The sequence below is a fragment of the Orycteropus afer genome, unplaced genomic scaffold, assembly GCF_000298275.1.
Source record: "Orycteropus afer afer isolate SDZICR_OR568_19922 unplaced genomic scaffold, OryAfe1.0 scaffold00652, whole genome shotgun sequence".
Taxonomy (NCBI): domain Eukaryota; kingdom Metazoa; phylum Chordata; class Mammalia; order Tubulidentata; family Orycteropodidae; genus Orycteropus; species Orycteropus afer.
The window spans coordinates 992,443-1,010,791 of record NW_006922239.1 but is presented as its reverse complement, the minus strand read 5'-3'; the positions used below and the strand labels follow the sequence as shown (position 1 = coordinate 1,010,791).

General features: G+C 36.0%; 1 protein-coding gene across 1 annotated transcript in view; it reads left to right on the top strand.

The window, feature by feature from the left end:
* SMARCAD1 (SWI/SNF-related, matrix-associated actin-dependent regulator of chromatin, subfamily a, containing DEAD/H box 1) overlaps positions 1–18,349 on the top strand; it is a 155,916-nt gene that overhangs the window by 116,592 nt on the left and 20,975 nt on the right. The window contains exons 9-11 of the mRNA XM_042783091.1: positions 3,929–4,128; positions 14,243–14,333; positions 18,051–18,150. Coding sequence (XP_042639025.1) covers positions 3,929–4,128; positions 14,243–14,333; positions 18,051–18,150 — 391 coding nt within the window. The remainder of the gene's footprint in view (positions 1–3,928; positions 4,129–14,242; positions 14,334–18,050; positions 18,151–18,349) is intronic.

Genomic DNA, 18,349 nt, shown 5'->3' with positions numbered 1-18,349 from the left:
GCATTGTAAATTTTGGTCAATGACATGAGACAAAGTATATGTGAACTGCTGTATGAAAAGTGAATTTACTCTGTAAATCTTCACCCAAATCCTAATTTAAAAAAAAAAAAAAGCCCCTCGACTTTGGGCTTCAGCTCTGCCTCTTGCTCCCGGCCCACTGAAGCTAAAGGCACCCCTTCACTCCGGCAGCTACCGGCTGCTGAGGCCAATAAGCCCAACGTCAACAAATAAAATGGCATAGTCCCGATGTTACCAAACCACACGGCAAGCCATTAATTCAAATCCATTCAAAGTCCCAGGGTCGGCAGAGCATGGCAGGCTGCTGAACAATAACACGGGTTTATGCAGGGTTCAAGCATGCCATAAGCCAGAGACTGTTCCCCAAGACTTCTCCTTATATACAGGAAGCAGACCACGTCCATAAGGCAGCCACTCAGCTCCTCACAGTAGATTCCACCATGAAATTGATCACCAGTCTCATCATGGACAATACTACATCCAGCTGCCTAGCCACTCAGCCAGGCCCAGGAAGTTGACACACAAACTTAACCATCACACCAGATATTCCATTTTCTCCTTCTGTTTGTGACTCCTCCTTCCTCTTTACTCCAGGTGAATGGAGACCGATTGTTTCTTGGATACCTCAAATTTAATATATCCAGATGCGCAGACTTCCCTCTTCCATCATCTGAGTAAATCTCAATAGATAGTACCACTAGTTCTGAGTTGCTCAAGCCATCAATCTGAGAGTCATACTTAACTCTTTCTTTTTACTCCTCTCCCCATTCTTAATGGATTCTACCTACCAAATAGTATGAGTCTGTCAACTTCTCCATGTCTAACTCTGGCCTGTTGCCTGTCACTTTGAAAGATATAATAACCTTTTTAGTAATTTCTATGTTTTATTTCAGTCCCTCTTAATACTGTCTTCATAAATGATCTTTCTAAATAGGATCTCTTGTTTAATAGCTTTCCAGTGCCTTTAAGTTAAATTTAGAACTCCTGCCTTCCCTTACTCCTCTAGGTTCTGGCATGTTGAATTGATCTTCTTTGTGTCACAAGCAGTTTTTTCTTTCTGACCTTTTTAATCTGAAAGGATTTCCTGGGTCCTGGAGTAGTCTCCTTGTATTAAGTGCCCATGAAATTGTTTCTTTCCTTTGTAATACCAATTGTTGTACTTAATTCATTGTTACCTGTCTTTCCCAATACCCATAAATTACATGAAACAGAGACTATGTCTGTCTAGTAGGTATCTTCATCGTCTAGGAAATACTTTTCTAAATAGTAAAGGCACAACAGTAGTTGATTAAAGAAAAGAAATTTATTTATTTTTTGAATATAAGGTCTTAACAATTATTTCGAGCCACTTGTTATAGTGAAATGTGCCTAGAGCTTGGAATCTCTTTTCCAGGTCTGTGACCTTAGACATTGAACCTTAGTTTATTTAGGCAGACTAATAATTTGTGGGAGCTCTGGTAGCATAGTGGCTAAGACATGCCTGCTAACCAGCCAGCTGGGGGTTCAAACCCACCAGCCACTCCTCGGAAGGAAGGTTGAGCAATCCTACTTCCGTAGTGATACTGCCTCGGAAACCCAAGGAGGGGTCGCTATGAGTCGGGGCCGACTCGACGGCACATAACAACAACAATAATTTGTGGTAGATTAACTTGCAATTATTAACAGTATTACGAGTTAGTGAAGGAACTCTGGTAGCGTAGTACCTAAGGCACTTGACTGCTAGCCAGAAGGCTGGTGGTTCAAACCCACCAGCCACTCCTTGGAAAGAAAGTTGGACAATCCACTTTCAGTGATACTGCCTTGGAAACCCAAGGAGGGGTCACTATGAGATGGATCCAACTTGACAGCACATGACAACAACAACAGCAAGGAGTTAGTGAATAAAAGGCTGTAATAGTTCCTAGCACATATAACACACAGAAATGTATGTTCCCTTTTTTCACTGTTTTCATGTTCTCTCTCATACACAGGACACACACCACAGTAGGATAAGATTTTTGACTGGTAATGTTGGGTTCCTTTTAAAAATAAAAAATAATTTAATTAAAAACTCTAATATAATCTCTTTAAATCTTAAAGGTACTGATTTTTAATCTATGTATGGACCCTTTCTTTACCTTTAGAAAGCATCAAGTGGAGAGAGGTGTCACATTATGACTGAATGCTGTTCTTAAGAAAATAGTGTACAAATAGCTTATGTTGTCATTTTATGAAGGGTGAACTTCTGTTCTCTTTTAATCCTGCAGTAAGTTCATAAAGTGACTTTGGAATATATTAGATATTTTTATTTCTTACTAATCTATTCTATATTAAATGTGAAAATGTATATGTATGTATATTATAAATCACATTTTTATGAAATTAGCTTAGAATATCTTGTTAGTAAATGTTGAATTTCTGTTATGTGAGCTTTGTGAATTTAGACATACTGTGATCACAGGGATTATTAGAAGTTGTTAATGTGATTCCTGTTGTAACTTGGAAAAATAAGCTAAGATGTCATGAATATTTTCGTGTGTGGTTTTATCATAACAGGTTTTTTTTTTTCAGTTTCATGTATTTGGTTCTAGATTATGTAATTTTTTGTTTTTCCCATCAACATTGTTAACTTTCAAACAGCTATTGGAGTTTCTAATCTTTTTCACTAAAAATATTTTTGTAATGCTGTTAAAATACATGCAGCCATTTATATGAAAAAAATCTAAATTTCTCATATGGAATATTCACTGTCTCCTTTGAAAAATAATTTTCAAATGTTTTAAAATTATTTATTGTGGTAAGATACAAATAACAAGAAAAATCATCTTAACCATTTTTAAACGTGTAATTAATTGTATTAGTTACATTTACCATGTTGTGCAGCCATGCCAATTGTCCGTTTCCAAATGTTTTTCACCCCCTCGAACAAAACATAGTACCCACTAAGCAGTAACTACCTTTCCTCTCCCACACCCCAGCCCTTGGAAGCCACTAATACATATGCATTTTGAAGGAGAAATTCATTTGTGTGTTCACAGAAAACCTTTTATGAAAGTGTTATATTGATTTATTTTAAGTATCTAATTATTAAATTTATCATAGTAAACTTTTGGTTCATATAATATCTTTTCAAGTGACAGTCTTAGTTTGGAGTAAAATATCAAGTGATAAATAATAATTGGAGTTTTGATAGCTTTAGGGGTTTATACTTGGATGATAGATATGGAAGGTGATGATTTAAGATTGTTCTTACAATATGCAGCAGTCATGGAAAGTAAAACAAATGAAGGCAAGATTGGGTATGTAGTTATTGGAGTCATTCCACTTGGAGGTGATTTCAGAGTATTACCTTTGGTAATAAAAAAACCAAAAAACCAAACTCACTGCCGTGAAATCGAATCCACCTCAGAGCAACCCCTCCTTAGGTTTCCAAGGAGGTATCTCTACAGAAGTAGATTGCCCAGTTTTCCTTCTGAGGAGTGACCGATAGGTTTGAACCACCAGCCTTCTGGTTAGCAGTCAAATGCCTTAGGCACTATGCCACCAGAGCTCCCACCTTTGTTAATAAAGAAGAGTAAATCAGATTTTGAAGGAAAACGAAACTTGGTAGGAGACATTCACAATGTCTTTAGAGTTTCTCTTGTAAGAGAACAGCTATTTGGAATGAAACAAGTTTTGGGCTGTGCAGTTTTGAAGGGAAGTACATATTTTATTTCAATACAATAGGTTTGAGGTGATGATAAGATATCAAGTGAAACTATTGGAATACATATCCACGTGAAGTGAAGAACCAGCTTCTCTTAGCATTTATCTAAACTCATAAATAAAAGTTTAAATTAACCGACTTTTTTTCCTCATGAAGAAAGTAATTGAATTTGGCCTCCTGTTTACTGGATTTGAACTGTTGAATTGTTTTCTTTTCATGCTGTAGTTCACAAAGATGTCCAAAACTAACGGATTATCAGAAGATTTGATATGGAACTGTAAAACACTGATCCAAGAAAGGGATGTTGTTATAAAGCTGATGAACAAATGTGAAGACATTTCAAATAAATTGACAAAACAAGTTACCATGCTTACTGGAAATGGAGGTGGATGGAACATAGAACAACCCTCTATTCTAAACCAAAGGTAATTTTGTTGTACGGGCTTATTCATAATTTTATCTCAGTTGTATAAAATTTCTGAACTTACTTCTGTAGTGTGCCTGAAGCAATTAAATGTGGAAGTGAAAAGAAGACTAAAGTTTGAAGAAAAATCCAAGTTTGCTATAATGACACATAAAGTATATATGAATTGTTTTCTGTTGTTTCTTTTTTCCTTCCCTCAATAGGGTACTTTAGTTCATTACACTATTAAAAATTAGAAGAAAAAATCTGTTACAGTATTACATAATCTGTGTCTTCCTTATTTGATAATAGATCATTTGTGTAAAATGACAAAAACAAAAGAAGTGATTTTAACTATTCTTGTACATTAATTTGGGTTTTCAAAAAAGTCAGCTGCTTAATTACATCAGTTTAAAAAATTATGATGATCTAGTATTTTTTTAATCACAAGTAAAATGGAATGACTAAAATATTCTGTGTCTGTCATGAAATGTTTAAGATGCTTTCAAAAGTTCAGATTTTTAAATCTCCTTTTAAGGTGGGAAAACCTCAGACAGGGCAAGGGCACTTTTATTAAATAGATGATTATGTAAGTATACAAATTCCCCAGAACTGCCACTTTCAGTGAAATACCTTGTCAGGATTTTTACAAAAAAATAAACACTATATTACGTTTACTAAAACATTTGTCCAATAGCCGGTACATATAAAAATGGCATTTCGTAATTATAGATATTTTTTTGTCTTGGTGATTGGATGGGAGAAATTTTTTTGAAATTATTTTAAAATTTATTTTTATGCAGTTTGGGGACTCAACTATTCAGAATATTTTCTTTTATTAAAATGGTACAAAATTGTTTGCTATGATTGTTTTTGGTAGCAAAAACGTGGAAACAGTTCTAGTTCACAGAATCAAGGAAAAGTTAAATGAGTTATGCTATATCCATAACTACCCCATGTTATGCAACTTTAGCAGAGTTACATCTGTTTAGAGTATTTCTGATAGGTATCTTAATAAGATTAGCAGTAGGGTTTCATTAAAATTTATTACTTTAGTTGATGATTTTGTTTACTTCTGCTGATAGTTTTCTAAGTAAATGATCAAAGCATATTTGCCTGATCATTGATTAATAATTAAAAATCAAGGTATGATTACTGGCCTCTACAGTAAGCTACAATCTTTTCTGTACCCTTCTAGGGTGCTATGGGATGGTGTAGGGAAACGTGATGCAGTTCCCACAAAGAAGCTCTTTTCTCTGTTGCGTAGAAAGAACTATGGCCATATCAGCAAATTCATCTCCTAAAAGTGTAGTTGGAGCTGCTGCTTCTTGTTCTCCAGCATTGGATATGGAGAGTTCTTCACTCTACAAGACTTACCCAGTTGAGTCTCCTTTATCATAATTTGGATTTTAAAAAATCAAGTGCTTTATTGCATCACTTAAAAAATTTCTCTCCTAAACCCACATTCACAAAGTCCTGTTACTTGTAAATAGTATGATCAGGTAATAAATTATCCTTTTCATTGGACTAAGATTTTTTTTTTCTTAAATGAAATATTTAATAGATGAGAAAGATAGTTTTGTTCTTTGTTTTTATTTTATATATATCTATATATCTATATATATAGATATATAGATATATATAGATATATAGATATATATATAGATATGGATATATAGATATCTTTTGCTTTTTAAAAAGTGTTTATCAGATCTAGTCCAAACTTCAACTGCCAAAATCTGTATAGATAGTTCCTTTAAGTTTATTTAAATGCACTTTTAGGGGGTGAAATTTGTTGTTTTTGGTTTGTTTTTGTTTTTAGCCAAGGTAAGAGTTGCATAAGCAATTTTTACTTGGTGTCCTGGCCAGGCATATGGCTTATTATAGAGACTATTGAAGTACTTTCCTTGCCTTGGGAAAGGATTTAATAGCACAGAAGAGAATATTAGAATATCTCGATGAATAGCCTATTATACTTGGCATCTTTCTCTTAAATTCTTTGTAGCAAAATTTACTCTGTAAATTTTTTATTTTTTCCATAGTTTTATATGAATTTGAAAAGAAGAAAATTTGCTTTTCAGAGATAAAGGAAATAAAGACACAGCATAAATCCTTGTTAAAAATAAAGTCTTTTCAGGGAAAAATAAAATTTTTCACATGGGCCTTAAAACCAATAAATTGATAACCTTGATTTTAAAGTGTCAAAATTGAAATTGCCTAAATTTAAATGAATGTATACCTACTCCTCGCTTACCAACTGTCATTATCCAACATTTCACATTTTGACAGTTATAAAAAAATCTGTCCAACTATCTTGGGCATTAACAGTTGTACGTCTGGCAATAATGAACACCAAGTTGTAAGGCAAGAGTACTGGTAGCTGTGATGAAGTTAATAATATGTAGGATCAACTGTTTAATCAGATTACTGTATTTTCTCTCAAATAATGCACCTGTGTAAATAACACCCACACATATAACATACCATAGGCCATTTACGAAAATAGTACAGAGAAGAGGTAGTGTAGTTGGCAGAAAAAAAAAAAGTGTGTAAAACATGCATTGTTTGCATAAAACTACATTGAATGAAGTAATAATGTAAATTACATAGTATAGTGTTTGGCATGTGGTAAACATTCCAAATGTTAACATTTACTCTAGTTCAATTAAATTTAAGTGTTTATGGTAATATGGTATACATAGTATTACTTTTGGTGGTAACATAGAAACTTATTGACCAAGAAGGCAAAAGATGTTTTTAAAAATCCAAAGAACCACAAAGACCTCATGATACTGCTGATTTTTTTCCCTACCAATATCATAATATTTTTAAAATTTTTTTGTAATTGAGAATATATACAGCAGAACATACGCCAATTCAGCATATTCTAAATGTACAGTTCAGTAACATTGATTCCATTCTTTGATTTGTGCAAACATTCTCATACTCTTTTCTGAGTTGAACCTCCCCAATGAACATACATTAACTTATTCCTCGTACCTAATCTTTTGAGTTGCTGTTGTCAATTGGATTCCATATAGATGGATCTTAAGGAGAACAGTGCTCAAGGCAGACATTGTTTACTGGTTAAGCTAAACTGTTGGTTACTTTTAAGAGTTCCAGGTTTATTTGTTTGTCTGTTTGTTTGTTTGTTTAATTGTGATTTGGGTGAAAGTTTAGAGAGCAAATTCACTTTCCATACAGCAGTTCGCATACACCTTGTCTCAGAATATTGACTACATTTTACCACAATGCAACAGCTCCCCTCCCACTTTCTCCCCATAGTTAACCTCTTCATTGTGTCTATCCTTTCATACACTCCTGCCCTCCAAGCTATCTTCCTGTGCATACACAGCCCTTCTATTCTCCCATGATTATTCTTTCCAAAGAGTGTATTTACCTAGTGTAAATGTTGACTTTATGTGCCTGTCTTTTGTTTGGCTGGAAGCCACAAAAGTAGGTTCAATTCCAGATCTGAAGGGCAGCTAGGGGCCATAGTCTCAGAGGTTCCACCAGGCTCTATCAGACCAGCAAACTTGGCCCTCAAAGTTTATTTTTAGCTTAAGAGTTAAAGATTATCTCAGGGCAGTAGTTTCAGGGGTTCAACCAGCTTCCATGTCTCCAGAAATGCAGCATTCCATGAAAACTTCAAATTTTGGCCTGAAGTTGCCCCCTTTTGATCAGCATTCTTCTATAAAGTCTTTGACCAAAATGCTTAGCAATGATTTCCAGACAACATCCAGTTCTTCTGGCACCATGGCAAAAGAGATAGTTGTTCATGGAGGCTAATTGCCACACCTTTCCATTTCCTTTTCCCATTCCTGACTTACTCATCTCTTGTTTGTCGTACTGTGGTGGCTTGTGTGTTGCTTTGAGGCTGGAAGCTGTGCCACCGGTATTTAAAATACCAGCAGGGTCACCCGTGGTGGACATGTTTGAGTGGAACCTCCAGACTAAGACAGACAAGGAAGGACAGGACCATCCACTTGAAAAAATTGGCTACTGAAAACCTCAGGAATGGCAGTGAAACATTGTCTGATACATTACTGGAAAACTTTACAAATAACAATGAGACATTGTCTTATGCAGTGCAGGAAGATGAGCCCACCAGGTTGGAAACAAAAACCAAACTCACTACCATTGAGTCAGTTCTGACTCATAGTGACCCCCATTGGGTTTCCAAGGCTGTAAATCTTCATGGAAGCAGATTGCCTTATCTCTGTCTTGCAGAGCAGCTGGTAGGTTCAAACCACTGACCTTTTGGTTGCCAGCTCAGTGTCTTAACCACTACACCACCAGAGGTCCTTATCAGGTTGAAAAGCACTCAAAATATGACTGGGAAAGAACTGCCTCTACAAACAAAGTTGACCTTAATGACATGGATGCAGTAAAACTTCATTCATTTGTTGATGTGTCATGACTCAAAATGAGAAGAAACAGTTGTAAACATTTATATTTGGAACATGAAATGTATGAAGTATGAATCTAGGAAAATTGGAAGTTGTCAAAAATGAAATGGGATGCACAGAGTTCGATACCCTAGGCATTAGTGAACTGAAAATGGACTGTTACTGGGCATTTTGAATCTGACAATCATATGGTCTACTATTCTGGGAATGACAAAGAAGAATGGTGTCATGTTCATCATCAAAGAGAACGTTTCAAGATCTATCCCAGAGTACAGTGCCATCAGTGATAGGATAATATCCATACACCTACAAGGAAGACCAGTTACTATTACTATAACTCAGACTTGTGTATCAACCACTAAAGCCAAAGATAAAGAAATGAAGATTTTTACCAACTTGTACAGTGTGAAAATTTCCAAACTTGTAATCAAGATGTATTGATTATTGCTGGTGATTGGAATGCAAAAGTTGGAAACAAAAAAGAAGCATCAGTAATTGGGAAATATGGCTTTTGTGAAAGAAATGACACTGGGGACTGCATGATAGAATTTTGCAACACCACGGACTTACTCATTGCAAATACTTTTCTTCAACAGCATGAAAGGCCACTGTACAGGTGGGCTTCACCAAATCAAATACATAGGAATCAAGTGGACTACACCTGTGGAAAGAGGCAAAGAGAAGCTCATTATTGCCAATTGTATAAGGCCTGTGGCCAGCTGTGGAAAACAGACAATCTGAATTGCTCATATGCAAGTTCAAGTTGAAGCCAAAGGAAATTAAAACAAGTCCCAGAGAGCCAAAATACGACCTTGATTATATCCTTCCTGAATTTAGAGACCAGCTGAAGAATAGATTTGATGCATTGAAGACCACATGAGTTGTGGGATAACATGAAGAACATCATACATGAAGAAAGCAAAAGGTCATTAAAAGGAGAGGAAAGGAAGAAAAGTCAAAAATGGATGTCAGAAGAGACTCCAAAATTTGCTCTTGAACAGAGAGCAGCTAAGGCAAATGGAAGAAATGACGATAAAAGAGCTAAACAGAATATTTCTAAGAGCAGCTCAAGAAGACAAAGTCAATTAGTATAATGAAATATGCAAAGATCTGGAGTTAGAAAACCAAAATAGAAAAACACACTCGGCATTTCTCAGTCTGAAAGAACTGAAGAAAAAATGCAAGCCTTCAGTTGTGTTATTGAAGTTGCTATTGAAACATATCAAGTATTGTGAGGATGGTGCAGGGCTGGGCAGTGTTTTGTTCTGTTGTGCATAGGGTTGTTATGAGTCAGAAACGACTCAGTGGCACCCAGTGACAACAACATTGATGGATTCTGTGGGCAAAAATACTGAATGATGCAGGAAGTATCAAGAAAAGATAAAAGGAAAACAGACACTGTACCAGAAAGAATTGTCGTACATTCAGCTATTTCAAAAGTTGGTTTATGATCCAGAACCAATGGTATTGAAGGAAGAAGTCCAAGCTGCACTGAAAGAATTGGCAAAGAACAAGGCTCCAGGAATTGACAGAATACCCTATGAAATGTTTCAGCAAACAGAGCTCTGAGGTGCACAGTCATTTATGCCAAGGAATTTGGAAGACAGCTACCTGACCATCTGACTAGAAGAGACCCATATTTGTGCCCATAGCAAAGGAAAGTGATCCAAGAGAATGTGGAAATTGTCAAACAGTATCATTAATACTAATATTAATTAGTAATATTATTACAATATTAATATATTAATATGGATTTCGTCTCAATATAAAGAAAAGAAAAATCCTTGCAGCTGGACCAATGAGCAGCATCACAATAAATGGAGAAAAGATTGAAGTTGTCAAAGAATTCACATAGCTTGGTTCTACAGTCGATGCCAATGGAAGCAGCAGTCAGGTCATCAGATGACATGTAGCATTGGGAAGGTTAACCACGAAGGAACTGTTTCAAGTGCTGAGGAGCAAGGATGTCTCCTTGAGGACTAAGGTGCGCCTGACACAAGCCATGATTCCAGTCACCTTGTATGCATGTGAGAACTGGACAATGAGTAAGGAAGACTGAAGAAGAATTGATGCTCTTGAGTTGTGGTGCTGGCGAAGAATGCTGAAAGTACCGTGGACTGCTAAAAGAATTAATAGACCTGTCCTGGAGGAAGTGCACCCGAAATGCTCCTTGGAAGTGAGAATGGCCAGACTTCATCTCACCTATTTTGGTCATGTTCCCTGGAGAAGGATGTCATGCTTGGTAGGGTGGAGGGTTGACGAAAGAGGAGGAGGCCTTCAACAAGATGGATTGACATGGTGGCTGCAATGACGGGCTCAAGTATAGCAAGGATCGTGGAGCTGGTGCGGGATCGGTGGTGTTTCGTTCTGCTGTGCATGGGGTCACTATGAGTCAGAAACAACTCAACAGCATCTAACAACAACAACAACATCATTAATATCACACACAAGTAAAATTTTGCTGAAGATAATTCTAAAGCAGTTGCAGCAGTATATATACACAAAACTGCCAGAAATTCAAGCTTTTAAGACCACAGGCACTATGCAGCAAACTAGGGAAGAATAAAACCAAAAAAAAAAAGAAAAAAAACTCACTGCCATTGAATCATTACTGATGACATTCCAGCCCCCATTTGGTTTCCAAGGCTGTAAATCTTTATGGAAGTAGATCTCCCCATCTTCCTTCCGTGGAGCGGTTGGTGGGTTTGAACTTCTTATTTTCCAGTTAGCAGTACACCAGAGCTCCATAATAGGTAGTATTTTAAAAAAAAAAATCCTCACTGCCATCAAGTCAGATCCAACTCATAGTGACCCCTCCTAGGGTTTTCCAGACGGTATCACTACAGAAGTAGATTGCCCAACCTCCCTTCCGAGGAGTGGCTGGTGGGTTTGAACCTCCAGACTCTGGTTAGCAGTCAAGTGCCTTAGGCACTATGCCACCAGAGCTCACAATGGGTAGTATAGAAGCACTAAAACATTATTAGGTCAGATAACTGGGATGTCCTTTGAAACCATGACCATAAACATCCAGACCACAGAAGCAAATCCCATGAGGCTTTTGGTTATACATAACAAATAGCATCAAGAGCTACTCCTTTTTTTTCCTTTGCTATTTTAAGTATCACACAACTTTTACCAATTCAACTTTTTACACATGTACAATTTGGCAGCAGTTAAGTGACTGTGCAAACCTACCTTTAATCAATGAGATTTTTTCCATCATTGTAAACCATACCTCAGTACATAAACAGTAACCCCATCTTCCCCCTCTCACCTTTATAATCACTAATAAACTTTTGTCTCTATATTGTAATTTACTTGTTCTTATCTATTTATCAGTGAAGTCATACTTCTTTAAATATGAAATATTTGTCCTTTTGTGACTGACTTATTTCACTCAGCATAATGTCTTCCAGTTCCATCCATATTGTGTGTATCAAGATTTCATTTCTCTTATTGGCTGAGTGGTTTTCCATTGTTTTTAATTTTTGTGAATGACAGTTGAAATGAATTCCACACCCACAGTTGAAACATAGATGCTAATCTAAGAGTTACATATTTCTACCCAACCTTGTTTACCTTTGTTCTAATTAAAGTGTCTTATTTTCAGAATTTGCCCTTGAACATTCATCACACTAAAGCTATTATCCATAACCCTTCCCTATGTGTAGACAAGAATGTGTGTAATAGGAAGTTAAGGGGACAGGATAAAAGCTAGAGAATAGTGAAACATAGATTTGTGTTAGGTTTTTATGTTGATACGGAATGTATACTACCCTAGTGAATATGAGACAAAGCTTTGGAGTGAGGTAGACTTCTTAAGTTAAAATCTGATCCTTATCACTCTGTAGATAGACAATCCAGGCAATTTACTGAACTTCAGGTTAGTTTTATCTGGTAAAATGATAATAGCTACTACTTTGTAGGATGATTTAAGAGTTAAATGAGGTGATATCTGTGTATATCTGTGTAATAGGTACTCTGCAGATGATAACTGCTGTTAGCTTTTAAGCAGTCACACTTTCCAAAAACTATTGTTTTCATTCTTTGTGTACTTCATGTTATCTTCCAAACCAACCATTCCCAGAGACTATAGTCTTTATTCGTTTCCAAATTATAAGATTTTTAACACTTGTGTGTTGCTTTCTACATACTGATGTTCATTTAAGTGTAACAAATTTACATTTATACAGTCACGCATCGTTTAACATCCACAATACATTCTGTGAAATAGAATGTAATGTGATTTGGATGCTGTGAAAACACCATGGATTATGAATAAGTTTCATTCCTAAATCTATTGTTAACACAAATTTGTGTGCAAGTCGGAACAGTTAGGTATTGTTGTTGTTGTTGTTAGGTGCTGTCGAGTCGTTTCCAACTCAAGGCGACCCCATGCACAGCAGAACGAAACACTGCCCAATCCCGCGCCAGCTCCACTATCCCTGGTATACTTGAGCCCATCATCACAGCCACTGTATCAAATGTCATTTTGTCATGTATTTGTTTTAGTATATAGTGTACTTTCTATGCATAAAAACACATTAAAAAAATACGTCCAAATACACTGAAACATCTTTAACATAATAATGTTTTGATGCACATCTCAAAGTAGTTTCCACTTGTTAGTACAAACAATTGTATGTACCTCAAATTTTTTACAGAGATTGAGACCACGGACGTACATGTGGTCAGACATTGCCTGAATGGATATTAATATGGCACATGATTACATAATACACAGATAAACACACACATATATACACATTCTACAGTTATACATATCACTGTCAGGGAGTAGTTGGAAGGGATTCAGAAAGTGCTTATTTAGCCACCCTGACAAAATAGCAAATTATGTTTGGTTTTTCTCCTATGACTAGCTTTTTTTTGAAGTTACTTAATATGCTAAATATCAGATCAGTACAATATAATTTTCTAATATAAATACAGTAAAATGTGTGAAAGCTGGAACCTTTATAAGGTAGGAACCTTTCTAAGAAGGAAGACCAAATATTTTCCAAAAGAGTGCAGTAGAAAAGTGGTAAGACTACACTCTAAAGCAGAAAACTTGTGACACCCAGATAAACCATACATCCTTTATGAGTTCTGACTCACAGGTTTCACTGTATTTGCAATAATATATATTATAGTTAATAATGCTGATCATTTGTAGAATTAGTTATGTTACATTATGGAAGGTTGGGCAATCTACTTCCGTAGTGATTCCACCTCGGAAACCCAAGGAGGGGTCGCTATGAGTCAGGTCCGACTCAAAGGCACATAACAACAACAACATGGTTGTGTATAGCTATTTTAAGGAACTCTGGTGGTATAATGGTTCAGGCATTTGGCTGGCAACCAAAAGGTCAATGATTTGAACCCATCAGCTGCTACATGGAAGAAAGATGAGGCATTCTGCTTCTCTAAAGATTTACGTCCTTGGAAACCCAATGTGGATCACTATGAATCAGATTCAGTTGTAGTGAGTAAGGCTTTTGTAGCTTTTGTCATTCTTACTACTACAGGAAATCAACAAATTCAGAATAAAGTTTGAAATTTAAAGAAGAAAATGTATTATATTTTGGGTTTATTAATTAGGTATAACTAGCTGGTAATAATAATTTAAAAGATAAATCTAGACCAGTTTTTGTTTGAACTGTAAACCTAAATGTCAGAAAACTAATAGAAGACTATATCTATAATATGTGGTAACTCTCTCTTTACCAGTTTGTCACTCAAGCCCTATCAGAAGGTTGGTTTGAATTGGCTGGCATTGGTACATAAACATGGACTTAATGGCATTTTGGCAGATGAAATGGTAAGTAGTACTCTGTTTCTAGGATTTGATATTTCATTAAAAGACGCTTTAGATTTAGCATCTTTGCTCTTTATTAAAACACAGAGTTTTTCCTTGCCATTGTAGTTTACTGCTTTCATTTAAGTAAAACTTTAACTTTTTATTGTGATTTAAGTGCAGTTTTACAAAGGAGATTCATTTTACCTTCAGCAGTTCATAAATATTTTCTTTCATGACACTGATTACAATCCCAAACTCCTTTTTTCTATTGCCTGTCTTAGTTCTATCCTCTTCACTTGTCTCTAAATGGGAAAATAGATTTGTTGTCTTTCTTATTATCAAATTAATAAATGTATGTGTTAAAGATTTAGACACTATATAGAGATACAAAGAAAATATCAGAATTACTCATAATCCTACCACCTGGAAGTAAATTCTCTTTTGCTGTATTAGCTTTCTAGATATTTTCCTCTGCATATTTGAAATGGGCTTTCTGTGCCTTTTCCACAGACATGCCATGGATCATAATCCACATGAAGCCTTCTCTATTACTGAGCTCACAGTTACAGATTTGAATTGTGTTATGGATTGAATTGTGTTTCCCAAAAATATGTTGTCTAAATCCTAACCCCTATAGTGATTATATTCCCATTTGGGAATGGATTTTCTTTGTTATGGTAATGAGTATTAGCATAGAGTGTGTCTTAAGTCAGTCTCTTTTGATGGTAGAGCAGATGAATTATGAAATCTCAGTTGGAGGAACATAGATGCTATGCCAAATGAGATCTATAAAATATTATATGGGATTTTAATACATGTGCTTTTCTGTAGCAGGTCATTACATTTTAATTTATGATAGATACCTGTTTTTGCAATATTGAAAGCTCCTGTGTACAAATTCAACAACACAGGAAGCATCAAAAGACAATAGGAATAAACAGAAACACTGTATCAGAAAGAATTGGTCGACGTTCAGCTGTTTCAGAAGGTAGCATCTGAACAACAGGGGATGGTACTGAGGAAGTAGTCCAGGATGCAGTGAAAGCATGGGTAAAAGCAAGCTCTGAGAAGTGACAGAAAAACAAATAAGATATTTCAACAAATGGATGCAATCAGCTAGAACCGTTCAGTTGTCTATGCCAAGAAATTTGGAAGACAGCTACCTGGCCAACCAACTGGAAGAGGTCTGTATGTGTGCGCATTCCAGAAAAAGGTGATCCAACAGAATGTGGAAGTTACTGAACAATATAATTAATATCATATATCTTGCTGAAGATAACTTGAAAGTGGCTGCGACAACGTATTGACAGGGAACTGCCACAAATACAAGCCAAATTCAGAAGAGGACGTAGAACGAGGGATATCATTGCTCATGTTAGATGGATCTTGGCTGAGAGAAGAGAATATGAGAAAGATGTTTACCTGTGTTTTATTAACTGTGCAAGGGCTTTTGACTGTGTGGATCATAACAAATTATGGGTAACAATGCAAAGAATGGGAATTCCAAACCAGTTCATTGTGCTCACAGGGAACCCGTACATAGACCAAGAGGCAGTCATTTGAACAAAACAAGGAGAATACTCTCTGATTTAAAATCAGGAAAAGTGTGCATCAGGATTGTATCTTTTCACTGTATTTATTCAATCTGTATGCTGAGCACATTATCCAAAAATCTAGACTTTGTGGCATCAGGATTGGAGAAAGACTTGTTACAAACCTGTGACGTGCAGAGGACACAAGTTTGCTGAAAGCAAAGAGGACTTTAAGCACTTACTGATAAAGATCAAAGACTATAGCCTTCAAAATGGATTACACCTCAACATAAAGAAAATCTCACAACTGGATGAATAATCAACATCATGATAAATAGAGAAAAGTTTGAAGTTGACAGGGCTTTCATTTTACTTGGATCTACAGTCAGCACCCACTGAAGGAGCAGTCAAGAAATCAGATGTCATATTGCATTGGAGAAGTCTGCAAAAGACTTCTTTAAAGTGTTAAAAACCAGAGATACCACCTTAAAGACTATGATGTGCCCGACACAAGCTATGATATTTTCTCTCACTTCTTATGCATACTGTGGATACGATGGACTGCCAGAAGAGTGAACAAATCTATCCTGGAAGAAGTGCAGCCGGAATGCTCCTTGTAATTGAGAGTGGCCAGACTTCATGTCAGTTACTTAGGTCATGTTGTCAGAACAAGACCATTCTCTGGAGAAGGATGCCATCCATGCTTGGTAAAGTAGAAGGTCAGAGAAGAAGGGGAAAACCCTCAATGAGATAGATTGACAGTGGTTGCAGCAGTGGGCTCAAGCATAGCAGAGATCGTGTATATCATATGACTACCACCCAAATCAAAATAAGAAACATGCCATTATCCTAGAACATTTCTTTATGCCACTTTCCAGTTAACACCACCCCAATTTTGACTCCCACCATGATAATTCATTGTTTCTAGTTTTAAACTTCATATAAATGAAATAAAACAGTATATACTATTTGTTTCTAGTTTGTTTAGTATAGCATAGTGTTGCTGAGATTTATTTGTGTTCTTAAATGTAATAATAGTTTGTTTTCTTTTTTTGTTGTGATGTAATATGCATAGTATCTCCGGGTGGTACAAAGTGTTAATGTGCTTATCTGCTAACCAAAAAGTTTCAGGTCCGTCCACCCAAAGGCTCCTAAGAAGAAGGCCCTAGCAGTGTGCTTCTGGAAGGTCACAGCCTTGAATACCCTATGGAGTAAAGTCCTCCTTTGACACACATGAGTTTGCCATGAGTCAGAATTGATTTCCCAGCAATTAGTGTGGTATTTTTTTGGATATACTTAGTATAAATATGCCACAGTTTATCCATTTTCCTATTGATGGATATGTGGGTTTTTTCCATTGTGTAACTAGTATTTTAAAACAATTATGAACATTCTTATGCACATCTTTTTTTGTTGACATTTGCTCTCATACTTTTTTATTGTATTCTTAGGATTGGAATTGCTGGGTAATAGGGTAGGCATGTTTAACTCCAAGTTGTCATGGGAACGGGAACATTTTCCTAAATCCATCCCCCCAAAAAAAACTCACTGCCGTGTGACCCCTCCTTGAATTTCCGAGGCAATATCACTACAGAAGTAGATTGCCCAATCTTCCTTCCGAGGAGTGTCTGGTGGGTTTGAACCACCAGCCTTCTGGTTAGCAGTCAAATCCAGTGTATATTAAGTATTTGCTACATTTAAACAATAACCAAGATTATATACCTCTGGTGCTGTAGCACCTAAGGCATATGACTGCTAACCAGAAGGCTGGTGGTTCAAACCCACCAGCCACTACTTGGAAGGAAGATTGAGCAATCTACTTTTGCAGAGATACCGCCTTGGAAACCCAAGGAGGGGTCACTATGAGTCGAATCAACTCGACGGCAGTGAGTTTGGTGTGTGTGTGTGTGTGTGTTTTAAATATATACAGTACAAAAAGACATCCATACTAATGTGTGTCACATATGAACTAGCAGTTAAGATTCATCCTACTCACTAAAGTAAGTTGCAGGATCAATTTGGATATTATGATCAGTTATGTGTAATTAAGAACTAAGAACAAAGTAGTTCTTTTAAAGTTATGTTATAGGGAATCAAAAATGAATAAAATACAGTAATAATCCTTTTACCTTTGTATTTCCAGTATATCTTTGTTTCTTGTTTATTTTTAAATTTCATACATTGTCTTTTAAACTTTTAATTTTAGGGCCTAGGAAAAACTATTCAAGCTATTGCATTCCTGGCATACCTCTATCAGGAGGGTAACAAAGGTCCTCATTTGATTGTTGTTCCAGCATCAACTATAGGTTTGTAATACTGGAGAAAATCATATTTGACTTGATAATGTTTTATATAGGCTAGATTTATGAAACACTCTGTGTTTGTGTAGTTTCTTAAGTTTAATGGTTTGTGGAGTTGAATATTAATTTTTATGATATGCTTTTTTCCTGCTTTGTGTATGAATATATATGGTGTGTTGGATTGTATTGACAGTTTTCAAAAAGA